The 16984-nt window shown below is 38.4% G+C and overlaps 1 protein-coding gene across 2 annotated transcripts in view; it reads left to right on the top strand.

Annotated features, from left to right (window-relative positions):
• The window catches only part of cdh2 (cadherin 2, type 1, N-cadherin (neuronal)), a 130448-nt gene that overhangs the window by 79657 nt on the left and 33807 nt on the right, over window positions 1-16984 (top strand). For both annotated transcript variants that reach the window (XM_039754669.1, XM_039754670.1), the window contains one exon: window positions 7564-7784. In XM_039754669.1, the coding sequence (XP_039610603.1) occupies window positions 7564-7784 (221 nt within the window). The remainder of the gene's footprint in view (window positions 1-7563; window positions 7785-16984) is intronic.

The following is a 16984-nucleotide window of genomic DNA, read 5'->3' on the forward strand; positions in this document are numbered from 1 at the left end:
TTACAGTGAAGTTATGAGAAGGCCATGTTAAAGTACAGTGGAACCTTAGTTTACGAGTAACTTGGTTTACGAGTGTTTTGCAAGACAAGCAAAAATTTTTAATAAATTTTGACTTGATAAACGAGCAATGTCTTGCAATACGAGTAGTATGGATACACTTTGTCTGCTGAGCGTTATGTGATCACAACTGAGCTGATGGTTCTTTTCTCTCTCCTTATCTCGCTCGCTCGCCCAGCGCATCTCTCTCTCTCATCTCGCTCCCCCTGGGCGTCTCTCTCGCCCAGCACGTGTCTCTTCTCTCTCTCATCTCGCTTGGCCAGCGCGTCTCTCTCTCTCATCTCGCTCGGCCAGCGCGTCTCTCTCTCTCTCTCATCTCGCTCGCCCCGCGCGTCTCTCTCTCTCTCTCATCTCGCTCGCCCAGCGTGTCTCTCTCTCTCTCATCTCGCTCGCCCAGCGCGTCTCTCTCTCTCTCTCTCTCTCTCTCTGGCAATCGTCTCCTATTCTCCGTCTGAGTCTGTGTGCCTCACTCATATAGTCGCATCTGTTTACTACAGCATTGTGACTGTGTGTGTGTGTGTGTGTGTGCGCTGTGAAGTGCGAGTCCCCGTCTTGCTCCCCAAAACACGAAGCTGAGTCTCAGTACTTTAACACCAGCTTTATTCAGCTCGAGACCACAACAGCGCTGTTATTTATTGTACCAGGATCTTTATAATGTTCCTTGTATGACCCATTGACGACAGGCACTAATAGCATGTCTGCGATCTTTTTGGATACGCTTATACGGCAAACTGCTACAGCGCTGGGAGACTGCGATTGCTTTGGGACGCTCTTCCGCATGTTGTCCCGTTGGGTGGAATCTCACATGAGTTTAGAAACTCACACCAGCCATGATTCTTTATAAAGGTAAAGTGCAGGTTAATTTGTATTATGTATTTTACTTTATATTTTGCATTGATCATTTTTATATGAATAGTTTTGGGTTGTGGAACGAATCATCTGAGTTTCCATTATTTCTTATGGGGAAAGTCGCTTTGATATACGAGTACTTTGGATTGCGAGCACGTTTCCGGAACGAATTATGCTCACAAACCGAGCTTCCACTGTAATGTGTTTTTAGCAATTTTTTAAACTGCTCCACTTTATTAGCCTGGCAAATTCCCTTTGGCAGGATATTCCAGATTTTAGGTGCATAACAGCAGAAGGCCGCCTCACCACTATGAGATACTCATTTGAGGATCTGAGGTTACAATTTGGAATATAGGGTGTCAGACATTCCGATATATAAGATGGGGCAAGATTGTTTAAGGCTTTATAAACCATAAGCAGAATTTTAAAGTCAATCCTGAATGACACAGGTAACCAGTGTAGTGACATCAAAACTGGAGAAATGTGCTCGGATTTTCTTTTCCTAGTTAGGATTCAAGCAGCTGCATTCTGCACTAGTTGCAAACGATTTATGTCTTTTGGGTAGTCCTGAGGGGAGTGCGTTACAGTAATCTAGTCGACTGAAAACAAACGTGTGAACTAATTTCTCAGCATCTTTCAGTGATATAAGAGGTCTAACTTTAGCTATGTTTCTTAAGTGAAAAAATGCTGTCCTAGTGATCTGATTAATATGCAATTTAAAATTCAGATTACAGTCAACAATTACCCCTAAGCTTTTTACCTCCGTCTTGACTTTTAATTGTAATGTATCCAGTTTATTTCTAATAGCCTCATTGTATCCATTATTGCCAATCACTAAGATTTCAGTTTTCTCTTTATTTAACTTGAGAAAGTTACTATTCTTCCATTCTGAGATACAAGTCGGACATTGTGTTAGTGAATCAAAAGAATCGGGGTCATCAGGTGCTATTGATAAGTACAGCTGTGTGTCATCAGCATAGCTGTGGTAGCTCACGTTGTGCCCTGAGATAATCTGACCTAATGGAAGCATGTAGATTGAGAATAACAGCGGACCCAGGATAGAGCCTTGTGGAACACCATATTGGATATCATGTGTCTTTGAGTTGTAATTAGCACAACTAACAAAATTTTCTCCCTGCCAGGTAGGATTCAAACCAATTTAAGACACTGCCAGAGAGGCCCACCCATTGACTAAGGCGATTTCTAAGAATATTGTGATCAATGGTGTCAAATGCAGCACTCAGATCTAAGAGGATGAGAACAGATAAATGGCCTCTGTCTGCATTCACCCGCAAATCATTTACTACTTTAACGAGTGCAGTTTCTGTGCTGCGATTTGTTCTAAAACCGACTGAAATTTATCAAGAATAGCATGTTTATTTAGGTGGTCATTTAGCTGCATAATGACTGCCTTCTCTAGAATTTTACTTAAGAAAGGCAGGTTAGAGATGGGTCTAAAATTTTCAAGAGCGAGGGTCGAGATTATGTTTCTTAAGTAGGGGTTTAACTACAGCAGTCTTAAGACAGTCTGGGAAGACCCCCGTATCTAATGCTGAATTTACTATGTCAAGAACATTATCAATAAGCCCGATAATTCTTTGAAATATTTTGCTGGTATTGGGTCAAGGGTGCAGGTGGAGGCTTTTAATTGAGATTGTAAATCGGATAAATCTATCCTAGTGAAAGAGTTTAATTTGCTAGGGTTTAGGAGGATCCTTAGTGTTGGGGAGATATACTATGTTATTTATAATATCATTAATTTTTTGATTGAAGAATACAGCAATACCCTCACAGGTTTCACTGGAAGTACTTGGAGGCATTCCTTTGCATTACCTGGGTTTAGCAGATGATCAGTGGTAGAGAATAAGACTCTGTGATTACTAGCGTTATTTATAATCTTGGAGAAATAGCAGCGCCTCTCAAGACAGACTGTGTTATTGTATTCTGTTATTTTAACTTTTAATATTTCATAGTGGATAGTTAATTTAGTCTTCCTTCATTTACGCTCAGCTCTACGACATGTTCTCTTTAAATCAGACACTCTTTGGGTCTTCCATGGTATAACAATGCTAGAAGATTTTTTAACTGTCTTTTCAGGTGCAACTATGTCAACAGCAGCTCTCACTTTAGTATTAAATCTTTCCACCTTACTATTTACATTATCCTTGTTATTATAGTTGGCACTATAAAAGGACTGATTGCTTAGAATGTTTGTAAGTTTTAAAGCTGCTGCTGAGTCACTATAAAAGGACTGATTGCTTAGAATGTTTGTAAGTTTTAAAGCTGCTGCTGAGTCAAAGTAGCGTTTTTTAACAATATGCTTCTCATGAGTGTTTATCATTATTTCTATATTAAAAAGTAGATGAAAATGGTCTGATAGACCAATATCAATGATCTGCTTTATATCAACTTTTAGTCCTTTAGTAATCAGTAAGTCTAACGTATGACCTGCTTTATGTGTAGGCTGATTAACAAGCTGTCTCAAATCAAGAGCGCCCAGGAGGTTACACCAAACAATCACCATATTAAACCAACTGACAGGTAAAGTGAAAAACATTGATTGCCTTGTTACAATGGCACCTGTCAAGAAGTGGAACATATTAGGCCAGCAGGTAAACAGTAAGTTATTTGGGGTGATAGGTTGGGTGCAGAAAAAAGGCAAGTGTAAAGATCTGAGCAACTTTGACAAGAGCTATATTGTATTATTTAGATGACTGGGTCAGAGCATTTCCAGAAGGACAGGTTGGGTTGTTCTAGTTTTGCAGTGGTTAGTACCTACCAAAAGTGATCCAAGGAATGACAACTGGTAAACTGGCAACAGGGCTATCTAAGGCTAATTGTTGCTCATGGGGAGCAAAGGTTAGTCCATCTGCAATAATCCCATAAAAGAGCTACCGTAGTATACAGGTAAACTGCTGAAAAACTTTGTGCTGGCCTTTAAAGAAAATTGTGAGAACACAGCACATCACTGCTTGATGTGTTTCAGGCTGAGTAACCGCAGACCAGTCAGAGTGCCCATGCTGACCCCCTATCCACTGCCAAAAGTGTCTACAATGACTATATGAGCTTTAGATCTGGACTGTGGAGCGATACAAGAAGGTGGCCTGGTCTGATAAATCACATTTTCTTTTATATGATATTCATGGCCGGGTGCATGTGCGTCATATACTGTACCAGGGAAGAGATGGCAGCCGGGTATAGTATTGGAAGAAGGCTAGACTGTGGAGGCAGTGTGATGCTCTGAGCAATGTTCTGCTGGGAAACCTGGAGTCCTGGCATTGTTGTGGATGTTACTTTGGCATGTACTATCTACCTAAAGTTTGTTGCAGACTATGTACATCACTTCATGGCAACAGTATTCCCTGAAATAGTGACCTCTTTCAGAAGGGTAATTAATGCACCCTTTCACACTGCAAAAATTGTTCAGGAATGGTTTGAGGTACATGACTTGAAAGTAAGTCTCCAAATTATTCTGATCTCAATCCGGTCGAGCCAAGTGTCGGATATGCTGGAAAAAGAAGTCCAATTCTTGGAGGCCCCACTTCACAAATTACAGGACTTGAAAGATCTACTGCTAATGTTTTGATACCAGATACTATTGGACACTTTCAGATGTCTTGTGGAGTCCATGCCCGTATGAGTAAGGGCTGTTTTGACAGCACGAGGAGGAATAACACACTATGCAGATTTTAATGTTGTGGCTTATTGATGGCTTAAAGAGAGGCTTTCTTCCTGACCAGTGAACTAATGTTCACACATTTGGATTTTTATATATATTTATTTGTATAAATTGACAGTTTGACTCCTTTTAAAAACAGTCATTATTGCATACTTGTCAGTATTTATTTACATACTGTCAATTTTTTTGCTGCAATACATTGTTATAGTTCTTCAAGACCAATATTAAGCAATTAGAAAAACACTTTGAAAAGGCTGGTGTTTTTAGCTGTTTTTACCTAAACACGGTAAACACCTAATAGGATCCCTTTGGTGTTAAGATACCTATGTATGTCCAGTTTTTTTAAAACAAGTATAATTTTGATTGTAAATTTTAAGGAAATGCAAATTGTCAACAGATTAAATTAAAAAAAATAATTCGCTGGTAGTTGATTTTCCCTCTGAATATAAGTTAAGTTAATATTTGCTGAGATATAAAATTAATATATTTAATCAAATCTTTTGACAGCACATTGTTATATTCCAGCCAGGTAGGATAGGCTAGCGCGTTTCATTTAGTGTTAATCAAGAAAGTGGGGGGATTAATCAGGTATGTCACAAATCTTTTTTGCAGTTGAGCCATCGTGGAATGGGTGGTATGGTACATTGTTCCATTACAGGTCAAGTACAACATGTGCCTGACAAGACACTTTAAAAAGGATCAGCTTAGAGTGACCCACCAACTTTTAGTACATGAAGTTGGCTCATTTTATATTAGACTACTGTTTATTGAAATTGCACATGAATTATGGAGGCCTTTTGATTTGCATTGTGTGAGCAAATGAAAGACAGTTTTTTTCTTTTTTTTTTTTTTTAACACAATAGGCTTTATTGAAGCTTTTATTTCACCCGTAAACCAACAGTGGATTGTTCTTCTGTTTACTGTCAGTTTTGTTGTGCTCCATGTGTGATTAGGAACTGTCTTAATGATTCTGTCTTTGCTTCCTGTAGCTTGCAGTTAATGTATTACAAATAATGCAGTTTGTTCTTTGGAATACAATTGACAAATTCATCCATGCCTAAAGAATGAGTTTTCTACAGTGAAAATTCATTTCATTAATAGTAAAAAAAATGTATTTATCTTTATTATGACAACAAGCATGATAAATTTGGTATATATGTTCATACTTTCCACTTACCATATGTAGTATTGACAAAAACAGATAATAAAAGTAATAGGAACTTTTAATAATAGTAATAATAATACATTTTATTTATATTGCACCTTTCACCATGCTCAAGGTGTATGGGAAAGGTGCATTGTCTCATAATCCTCCTTTTTTATAAGTGTTTTCTGTCATAGCTCTAAGGAATGCCTCTGTTTACTTGTTCATCATGTGACCTTTAAGAATCTTCTAATGTATTAGAGAAAAAGTGAATTGTACATTTTTTATTTATTTATTTATTTATTTTGTAAAATAACTTTGTACCTCGTGGCTCCCAGACAGCTGATGGAATATAATGAGTTACAAGCATGTATGTTGAGAGTTTTTCCCTTGTTATATTTCTGCCTTCTCCACTGAAGGTATTTAACTTTCTATGTGTGTTTGTCTTAATTATATTAGATTTGTTTCTAAAAAAAAAAAAAAAAATCTCCTGTGTCTAATTGGAAAAATCGTTTATTTTGCACTTAGAACATCTATTGCTTATCTTGAGTAACTATAGTAACAGGTCGATGCATTTCCACCAAAAACTAACATACTGTGTTACATTTCTTCTGTTTTATCTTTTACAAGATATCTAGCAATGACTTGTGCATCTTGTGGTGCCTTGTATGAGGAACTGATTCCTTCTTTGTGTATTGTGCTTCTGGGAATTCCTGTGGCTCTGTGATTGTAAATTTCATCTAGTGGATTAAAGAATGAATAGATGGGTGAATATTTTAGACCAGTTGTGTTTAAAATGTCCATTGGCTTAAAGGATGCCTCCGTTATTCCTGTTTTAGTGGAAGCATTCCAATTGAAAGTTTTTTTTGTTTTTTTTTAAATGTGGAATTCACAAGAGAAGTTGAAATTCTTCAGGTTAAACATAGTACTATAGATATGCATTTGCCAGGTGAAATTATGTTCCAAAATCCACAGATTTTCTATAACTTTTAAAACCTGTCTTGCCTGCACTGCCATTTTACATTGGTATTAATGGGTATAGTCATAAAAGCATTAAAACTTACTGAATGCGTCCATTTGTCAAGTCAAGACAGAGTATTGATCTGCATCGTGTGATTACACACATGTTGTAAAATAGCTTATACATGTCATTTTTGAAAGAAAAAAAAATTTAATAGAAAAAGCTGGACCTCGGAATGCAATTTTGTGTGGCAAATGCATATATACCATGTTTGCAAAGAAATTTAACTTTGACTTGAAAATACCAAACCTATCCTTTTTAACTACCAAAAACGTAATACAATTGAATTGCTACATTACTATGCTATTCTTAATATTTGTAATGGAATGATATATGTAGTTGAGGAAATACTACTGTAATCCCTTATCTTAATCTTTATTTCTTTTAACTTTGATTTTTATTGTCCACTAGGCAAACAAAAATGTATGTTGCCTTACACAAGCAGAATACCAGCTATTTGCTTAGTATTGGAAGCTGTAAAGTGTGTTTGCATAACAGGATATCTTTGATAGTTGGATAAACTGATGGCTGTTTATAAGATTTTTTTTTAGTTTGTTTTTTTTTTTTTTCTGAGAAATCTTAGCAGCACATGAACAATTAGCTAACTAAACAAGCATGGTAAAGTGAATGTTGTTCTTATTTATAAATGTTTACAATTTTTCTGTAAATTACAGTGAAATGCATGTCTATTCCTGTAATCGCAATGACGAATTATAAAAATTGGCCTAAATGTGATGACATTCATATTGTACAGTTATTCTGCATTAATTTGTGGAAGCACTAGACTAATACGTCTTGTTTTTCTTCATTTAGTAAGATTTGAAGATTGTGGAAGAAAAGAAAAAATACAGCTTGAAACCAGTAAACCAGCTGACTTCAGGATAGGAGATGATGAAATGGTGTATGCTGCCCACTATTTTCTTCTTCCTTCGAACGAGATCCAGTTTGCAGTAAATGCATATGATAAAGAAACCCACGAGCAATGGCACACTACAGTGAAATTGACTACCATCATATCACTACAGAGATACCAGGTAAGATGGTTTAGTTCCTGGACAATTCATGTATAGAAGTAGCTTTCTCCTTACTTAATGAAGGGTTGGTGCAAAACACATATAAAGATTAGACATTTTTTTGATGGCAGTTTTTTTCATTTGCAGATTTTTGTTCTTGTTTTCCAACTGTATTTCTGCTTCATTTATAACTCCTCAATATTTACCCACCCTTAACATTTTCAGACACACTATGTAATTACTAGTGGAAAGATTTCTGTTTTTTATTTTTGTAAATCTACAAAAACATATCTTGTTTCCAGTGTAAAAAATTTGTTTCCTAAGATTTGCATTTATAATTACTGTTTACAACAAAATTAGGCAGTACTCTTAAATTTGTTTAAGGTAAATCCTTTGATCAACTTACATTCCTCTTTAGGGAAAGATGATGTTGACATGTCATGTAGTCCAGCATAGCAAGAAAACTTATCTTAAAATGGCGGACGTCCGTGCTTTTTATCTTCTTGCCTGTGTTTTGCAGTACTTTGTTCAGGGCAGAATTGAAGTGACCAATAAAGTACTGTTTAAATATAGCTAGGAAGTGTAAGGTTTATTAAAGTACAAGTGGAATTTATCAAATTTGTTTTATTATAAGTTTAAAAGTGCAGGTTGAGTATCCTTGATCCAAAATTACAAAACCCTAAAACTTTTGAGTACAAAATGTGAACATTTTTGATGGCTGACAACATGGCACAATAGGCAGATTCCATATCGGGGTTCTCTTTTATAAACCTTTGCTTGGATTCAAACAAGAAAATATTGATTTGCCAAAAACCCAATTTGGATAACCTATATGCAAATTCAAAAAATTATTTTAAGAGCTGGATGAGATGGGTAGGGGGGACTCCTGTGAGGTTTAGAGCATCACAAAGCAACAACACCAATTGATGACCCATTGGGGTCCCACTAAGCATTGAGCGCCATGTGGAAAGGACTCAGGATTTATAATTGGGGCTGGTGTATCCTGTAAAACATTGAGCACCGCTAAGCATTAAAACATAGTCGACTAGCTTTGTCCCCGTGAAGAAACACAACACTTGGCAGCATAGCAGTTCAAAAGTGCTGAGGAGCACTTTTAAAATTGTAGATAACTTGTGTGTTAATAAAATATAACTGCTTATGGTTAACAAAAACAGCTGCTTTCTTGCTAGGTGCCTTTATTTTAATACGAGTTCAGTAAATTGCTCCAATTATGTTTCTCCACTCTTGAATTTTTTTTTTATTTTAGTAGTGTGAACCAATGATTTAAATTTTGCAGTTGAGTAATATAATAATTTAAACTGTACAGTGCTTGCCATAGTGTGTATGAAAATACTTTCTAATTTTTATTTTCTTATGTCTCAATGCCTTCAAATGATTTAAAATTCACAGGTTATATAATGCTCAAAGATTTACAGGGATTGAATCCTGGATATATCTGGGTATTACCATCTCACCAATACATCTGTATTATGCCTAAACAATAGACATATTTTGATGTAGTTATGTGAATTGAGGCAGTAATGATGAATAATTGAGCTATATCCATCCATCCATTTTCCAACCCGCTGAATCCGAATAGGGTCACGGGGGTCTGCTGGAGCCAATCCCAGCCAACACAGGGCACAAGGCAGGAAACAATCCTGGGCAGGGTGCCAACCCACCGCAGGACACACACAAACACACCAAGCACACACTAGGGTCAATTTAGAATCACCAGTCCACCTAACCTGCATGTCTTTGGATTGTGGGAGGAAACTGGAGCGCCCAGAGGAAACCCACGCAGACACGGGGAGAACATGCAAACTCCACGCAGGGAGGACCCGGAAAGCGAACCCATATTGATCATAGGCAAGAGTGGACGTGGAATGGTTGAATCAATCTTTAAATTAGCTTGTCGTGAAAGTGCATTTGAAGGGACTTTGAGAGAAGCACATTCGCCTTGCCATTTTAGCACTTAAGATGTTTTATAAAAAAACTGAAATCAGTCTGAAATATTCTATATAAATAAAATCAGTATTGTGAAATATATCATTTTTGGTGATTGACTTTGCTCCTGATCTGTTTTTTTTTTTTTTTTATTAAGAATTAATTAACAGCAAATAAGACCAAAATGCTAACTAGAGCAAAAAAGAGGTGCCTATAAAGGCAATCCTCAATAAACAAGTCCAAAATGTCTGGAAAACTAGAATCCATAAAGAAGAGCAAGGAACATAAGCACATTTATAGGGACAGAGCTGAATTATACACACCACAATAAATAACTTGAAAGTATGAAATATTATTCAAAATAACAGTACAGTGGAAGCTTGAGATATGAACAGCTCTGTATACGAGAAATTCAAGATACAAGGAAAGTATGAGCGAAAAATTTGGATCTAAATACGAGCATTGGCTCGCGAAATGAGCCACGAGCCAGGCTGTGGGTATGCGTGACGCGTTTCCCGATCCGCCTCGACTCGGGGATTCACCCAAGCTGACGCTGCCCACCTGTCAGCTCACTCAGTGTTCCTTGTTCTCCCGTAGCGTGAGGATCTACGCGTTTGTGATTTCATTGTGGTTTTTTTTTTGCATTTAACGTGAAAATAATTATTACACGATGCCTCTCAAGAAGATTGTTGCCTCAGATAGTGCTGCAAAGAAAAAAAAGGAAGCCATGGCCATTGAAATTAAGAAAGAAATCATAGATAAACATGAGCGTGGTAAAAGAGTGACGGAAATCATAGATAATCATGAGCGTGGTAAAAGAGTGACGGAACTGGGGAAGACTTAACGGCCGTTCGACATCAACAATCTGCACTATTCTGAAGAAGGAAGAAATTAAGAAACTTAATGTGGCCAAAGGAGTTACCGTGACTTCCAAGCACCGTCCAAAACTCCTAGAAGATATTGAGAAGCTGTTGTTGGTGTGAATTAACGAGAAGCAGTTAAAAGGCGATTTGGTGTCGGAAGCTATCACATGCACTAAGGCTAAGAATCTGTACTTGAACCTTTTCCGAAAAACACCAGGTACGTCTGCTGATGATGAGGAGGCATTTATGGCAAGCCATGGATGGTTTGAAAAATTTAAAAAGAGAACCGGTATTCAGTGTTTTTTGACATGGGGAGGCTGCCAGCTCTGATACAGATGCTGCTGATAAATTTGGGCCAGAGTTCCCACCTCCCTATCGTCTCCCTCAAGCCAGCCAGGACTCTTCATAAAGGTAAACTACAGTATATATTATTTATCAGTGTTAGGAAAATTTATTTTTATGTTGATATTTTTGGGGGTGCGGAACGGATTAACTGGATTTCCATTATTTTCAATGGGGAAATTTGTTCTAGATACGAGTAATTCGCTATACGAGCTCAGTACTGGAACGAATTAAACTCGTATCTCGAGGTTCCACAGTATAATATATTACAGGTAAACACTTTCATCCATAACAATGAAATTCTATTCTTACCAATCCTTGGTGAGCACTCTGCAATTGCTGTAGCAATCGTTACAGGGGTTTTCAAGAATTTTATGAGTTTTCAGTTGATAAAGGCAGGATGCCAGGGTTTCCCCACAATATAGAACACAATGGAAGAAAATAACCCTTTATAGATGGTTATTTTGGTTTCCTTCTTAATATCACAATTATGGAAATCCAATAGCATTGTTTCATTATAATAGGGTCTGGGATCTTGTTGGTGTGTTTTTTTTTTTTTTTTTTTTTTTGCAATGATGGTCCGGATGCAAGCCACTATGCTGTGGTAAAGCCTTGATTTTTCATGTTTGTTTCTCAGCCGCAGCTGACCAGTCCTTTAATGACAAAACACAAATCTCAGGAAGGTGGGTAACTTAAAAGGTCATCTGGGCAGCCAAGCATCAACTATAGTGTGTTAAAATGACACTTAAAATACAGGTTAGGTCAGGTTGGGGAGCATGCACTGGTACAGCGTGTTACCATAGCAACCACACGATAAAACACCTTGGGATGCTTTTTGGAAACTGCCCAGGCAACAATAACATTTATTTATAGAGCACATTTTCATACAAATAATGTAGCTCAAAGTGCTTTACATAATGAAGAAAAGAGAAATAAAAGACAAAGTAAAAATTTAAATAAGACAACACTCATTAACATAGAATAATAGTAAGGTCCAATGGCCAGGGAGGACCCAAAAAAAACTCCTGACGGCTGGAGAGAAAAAATAAAATCTGCAGGTGTTCCAGATCATAAGACCGCCCAGCCCCCTCTGGGCATTCTACATAACATAAATGAAACAGTCCTCATTGTATTTAGGGTTCTAATGGAAGGACTTGATGATGATGATGATGGTCCTGTACACTTCTGGCTTTTAATCCATCAATGTAGGAACATCATGGTGCTTTGATTATTTCGTGGGGGCACTGGTTGCCACCACAGAAAACCGGGAAAAAACAGAAGAGAGAGTAGGGGTTAGTATGGATTTTATGAGCCACCATGAATATTTATGATGATAAATTTAATATACAGAGTATCAGGATTAAAGTGAAGTTATGAGAAGGCCATGTTAAAGCAATGTGTTTTCAGCAGTTTTTTTAAAGTGTTCCACTGTATTAGCCTGGCGAATTCCTATTGGCAGGCTATTCCAGATTTTAGGTGCATAACAGCAGAAGGCCTGCTCACCACTTCTTTTAAGTTTCGCTCTTGGAATTCTAAGCAGACACTCATTTGAGGATCTAAGGTTGCGATTTGAAATACAGGGTGTCAGACATTCCGATATATAAGATGGAGCGAAATTATGTAAGGCTTTGTAAACCATAAGCAGTATTTTAAAGTCCATTCTGAATGACACAGGTAACCAGTGTAGTGACATCAAAACTGGAGAAATGTGCTCGGATTTTCTTTTCCTAGTTAGGATTCTAGCAGCTGCATTCTGCACTAGTTGCAAACGATTTTTTTGGGTAGTCCTGAGAGGAGTGCGTTACAGTAATCTATTCGACTGAAAACAAAAGAGTGAACTAATTTCTCAGAATGTTTCAGTGATAAGAGGTCTAACTTTTGCTATGTTTAAGTGAAAAAATGTTGTCCTAGTGGTCTGATTTAATATGCGATTTTAAAACTCGGGTCACAGTCAACAGTTACCCCTAAGTTCTTTACCTTCGTCTTGACTTTTAACCCAATTGAATCTTTTATTTCTAATAACCTTATTATATCCATTATAGCCAATCACTAAAATTTCTGTTTTCTCTATATTTAGCTTGAGAATATTACTAGTCATCCAATTAAACACAAGTAAGACATTGTGTTAGTGAAACAACAGCATGGGGGTCATCAGGTGCTATTGATAAATACAGCTGTGTGTCATCAGCATAGCTATGGTAACTTACGTTGTGCCCCAAGATAATCAGACCTAATGGAAGTATGTAAATTGAGAAGAGAAGCAGAACCAGGATAGAGCCTTGTGGAACAACATATAGGGTATCATGTGTCTTTGAGTTGTAATTGCCACAACTAACAAAGAATTTTCTACCTGTCAGGTAGGATTCAAACCAATTTAAGACACTACCAGAGAAGCCCACCCATTGACTAAGGCAATTTCTAAGAATGTTGTGATCAATGGTGTCAAATGCAGCACTCAGATCTAAGAGGATGAGAACAGATAAATGACCTCTGTCTGCATTTACCCGCAAGTCATTTACTACTTTAACGAGTGCAGTTTCTGTGCTGTGACACAGTCTAGTCCCACCCTCTCTAAATGACCATCTGTCTGCTACAACCAGGTGTTGCCTGGGCATCCCCTTAGACTGGTCCTGCTGCTCGAGACCTCAACATTGAGGACCCTGCGAACCAAATCACCCTCAGGAAATCGTGCGATGGTGCCGTAACTGACGCTCCCTCACAGGTAATGTACCTCATTCAGGACTCCATAAGCAACCACTCGTTCAACACAAAGCTAAACCAGTGGTACCTAAGAATTCTCCAAAGAGAGACAGTACTGAAGGAGTCTAGTCTTTGCCTCATATTACTGGATAAGCATCCATGCCTCACAACCATGTAGCAACACAGGAAGCACCAGGACTCTAAGACTCAATCCTTCGTCCTTTTGCAAAGATATCAGGAGTGCCACATGCCCCTTTCCAGCGACCCTGTGACCTTCCATGCTCTCCTAGTCCACCTGCTGATTTCATAGGAAGAGTCACCAGAGACATGAATGTCTCTGCTGAGGTAAATAAAACTCTCAACGAGGTCAACATTCTCTTCACAAACACACTGCTGATGGCTGTACCCAAGAGGTCATTAAAGGCCTGGATCTTGATTTTTATCCAGGACACTCACAAGCCCAGACACTCAGACTCCTCGCTCAGTCTTTTGAGAGACCTGATCAGAGCCTCTGTTGACTCTTTGAAGATCACCGCATCGTTGGCAAAATCAAAATCAGTGAATCTCTCTTCACCAATAGATGCCCCACAGCCACTGGACTCTATGACCCTCCCGAACACCTAGTCCATGCAAGTACTGATCAGAGTAGGAACAAGAAGGAATGCCAGTGTATAGGCCGGCAATAATATCCGGTAACTTTGGGGGAGATCCTGCGAAGTCTCAGGATTTCCCTAAGTGCAGCTTGAGTCAAACAATTTATGAAAATCGACAAAGGCTGCAAAGAAACTCTGCCGATAATTCACATTTATGCTTGATGAGAACCCTCATTGCCAGGATGTGGTCGATGGTATACTTCTTGGGCATAAAACCAGTCTGTTCTGGTCGCTGATAGGTGAGCAAGTGATCATGGATCCTATTGAGGATGACCCTAGAAAGGACCTTACCTGGCACTGAGAGCAATGTTATCCCCCTATAGCTACCACAATCCAGGTGATCACCTATCCCTGTCCAAATAGAGATGACAAGTCCCATTTTCCAGTCAGTTGGGATGATGCCCGTCTCCCAAATGGAAGCAAAGATTACTTGCAATGCCAGGAGGACAGCTTTAATATCAGCCTGGAAAAGTTCACCCTAGGTACCACATATCCCTGCAGATTTCTCTACCCTCCGCTGGTTCACCACCTGTGCGATCTCATTGAGATTGTAATTCACAGCTAATTGGAGGATCAGCCTTGAGAATCATGGACCCAGAGACATCCAAAGTTCTAGCGAGCGCTTTAAACAGTTGCTCAAACTAGCCAGGCCAGCGACAGGTGCTATTTCATGACTGTTTAAAAACACACGCATACTATTTACATCCTAATAACACTTTAAGTCAATGGGTAACCTAGATCATTATTGCTCATGATGCCTAGATTCCTAGAGTGAGAGAGCAGTCCCACAGTCAGCAAGTAAACCCGAGGATCTAAAATCTAGAAGCAGATGCACCATTGTCATGAGAATTTGTCCTTGTGTTTTTTGTTTTATTTTTTTTTTTAAAACTACATTGTGTGAACAAATGTCTTGATGGCAGTTTTGAAAATGCATTGTGAGCAGAGGGTTTAATGACTGAAGAAGTTTTGTTCTAGCTTAATATATTTGAAGTTACATGGTTTGTAGGAAAGTATTGAAGTGAGTTTGCAAAGAATGAAAGTGGTAAATGATGAAATTCCTTTTAAGATTTCTTTTTCTCGGAGTGACATTGCCTTCTTTATCTTGACAGTCACACAGCTTAATGCATTTAAATACATGGTTCATTACAACCTGGAGATATTTTGTCAAGCACATACACTCACCTAAAGGATTATAAGGAACACCTGTTCAATTTCTCATTAATGCAATTATCTAATCAACCAATCACATGGCAGTTGTTTAAATGCATTTAGGGGTGTGGTCCTGGTCAAGACAATCTCCTGATCTCCAAACTGAATGTCAGAATGGGAAAGAAAGGTGATTTAAGCAATTTTGAGCGTGGCATGGTTGTTGGTGCCAGACGGGCCGGTCTGAGTATTTCACAATCTGCTCAGTTACTGGGATTTTCACGCACAACCATTTCTATGGTTTACAAAGAATGGTGTGAAAAGGGAAAAACATCCAGTATGCGGCAGTCCTGTGGGCGAAAATGCCTTGTTGATGCTAGAGGTCAGAGGAGAATGGGCCGACTGATTCAAGCTGATAGAAGAGCAACTTTGACTGAAATAACCACTTGTTACAACCGAGGTATGCAGCAAAGCATTTGTGAAGCCACAACATGCACAACCTTGAGGCAGATGGGCTACAACAGCAGAAGACCCCACCGGGTACCACTCATGTCCACTACAAATAGGAAAATGAGGCTACAATTTGCACAAGCTCACCAAAATTGGACAGTTGAAGACTGGAAAAATGTTGCCTGGTCTGATGAGTCTCGATTTCTGTTGAGACATTCAAATGGTAGAGTCAGAATTTGGCGTAAACAGAATGAGAACATGGATCCATCATGCCTTGTTACCACTGTGCAGACTGGTGGTGGTGGTGTAATGGTGTGGGGGATGTTTTCTTGGCACACTTTAGGCCCCTTAGTGCCAATTGGGCATCGTTTAAATGCCACGGGCTACCTGAGCATTGTTTCTGACCATGTCCATCCCTTCATGACCACCATGTACCCATCCTCTGATGGCTACTTCCAGCAGGATAAAGCACCATTTCTTGAACATGACCATGAGTTCACTGTACTAAAATGGCCCCCACAGTCACCAGATCTCAACCCAATAGAGCATCTTTGGGATGTGGTGGAACGGGAGCTTCGTGCCCTGGATGTGCATCCCACAAATCTCCATCAACTGAAAGATGCTATCCTATCAATATGGGCCAACATTTCTAAAGAATGCTTTCAGCACCTTGTTCAATCAATGCCACGTAGAATTAAGGCAGTTCTGAAGGTGAAAGGGGGTCAAACACCCTATTAGTATGGTGTTCCTAATAATCCTTTAGGTGAGTGTATATATGTGCATGGCTTATGATGACAAGTGGCCCCCATCTTAATTAAGAATACCATAAACTGCATTATTATTTTTACAGGCTTATTTATTTGCTAAGAATGTTAAGAATTGAAATTATATTCAACTATCTGTATTTATTTGGGACATTTGCTTATAAATTGCAACATTTCATTATATCACATATTTTAGAAACCAAAGGAAAACTGAGTAAGATAAAAATTCTACAGGTAAACAACAATATGCAAACTATTTTACAATGACAGTAGCTGGGCCTAAATTAGACTTCAGCATGCTGATGCTGAAAGACAGTAGTGCCACCTTGCTGTCCAAATTTTGATTATGAAACCTC

Source organism: Polypterus senegalus, chromosome 5 (genome assembly GCF_016835505.1).
Source record: "Polypterus senegalus isolate Bchr_013 chromosome 5, ASM1683550v1, whole genome shotgun sequence".
NCBI classification, from domain to species: domain Eukaryota; kingdom Metazoa; phylum Chordata; class Cladistia; order Polypteriformes; family Polypteridae; genus Polypterus; species Polypterus senegalus.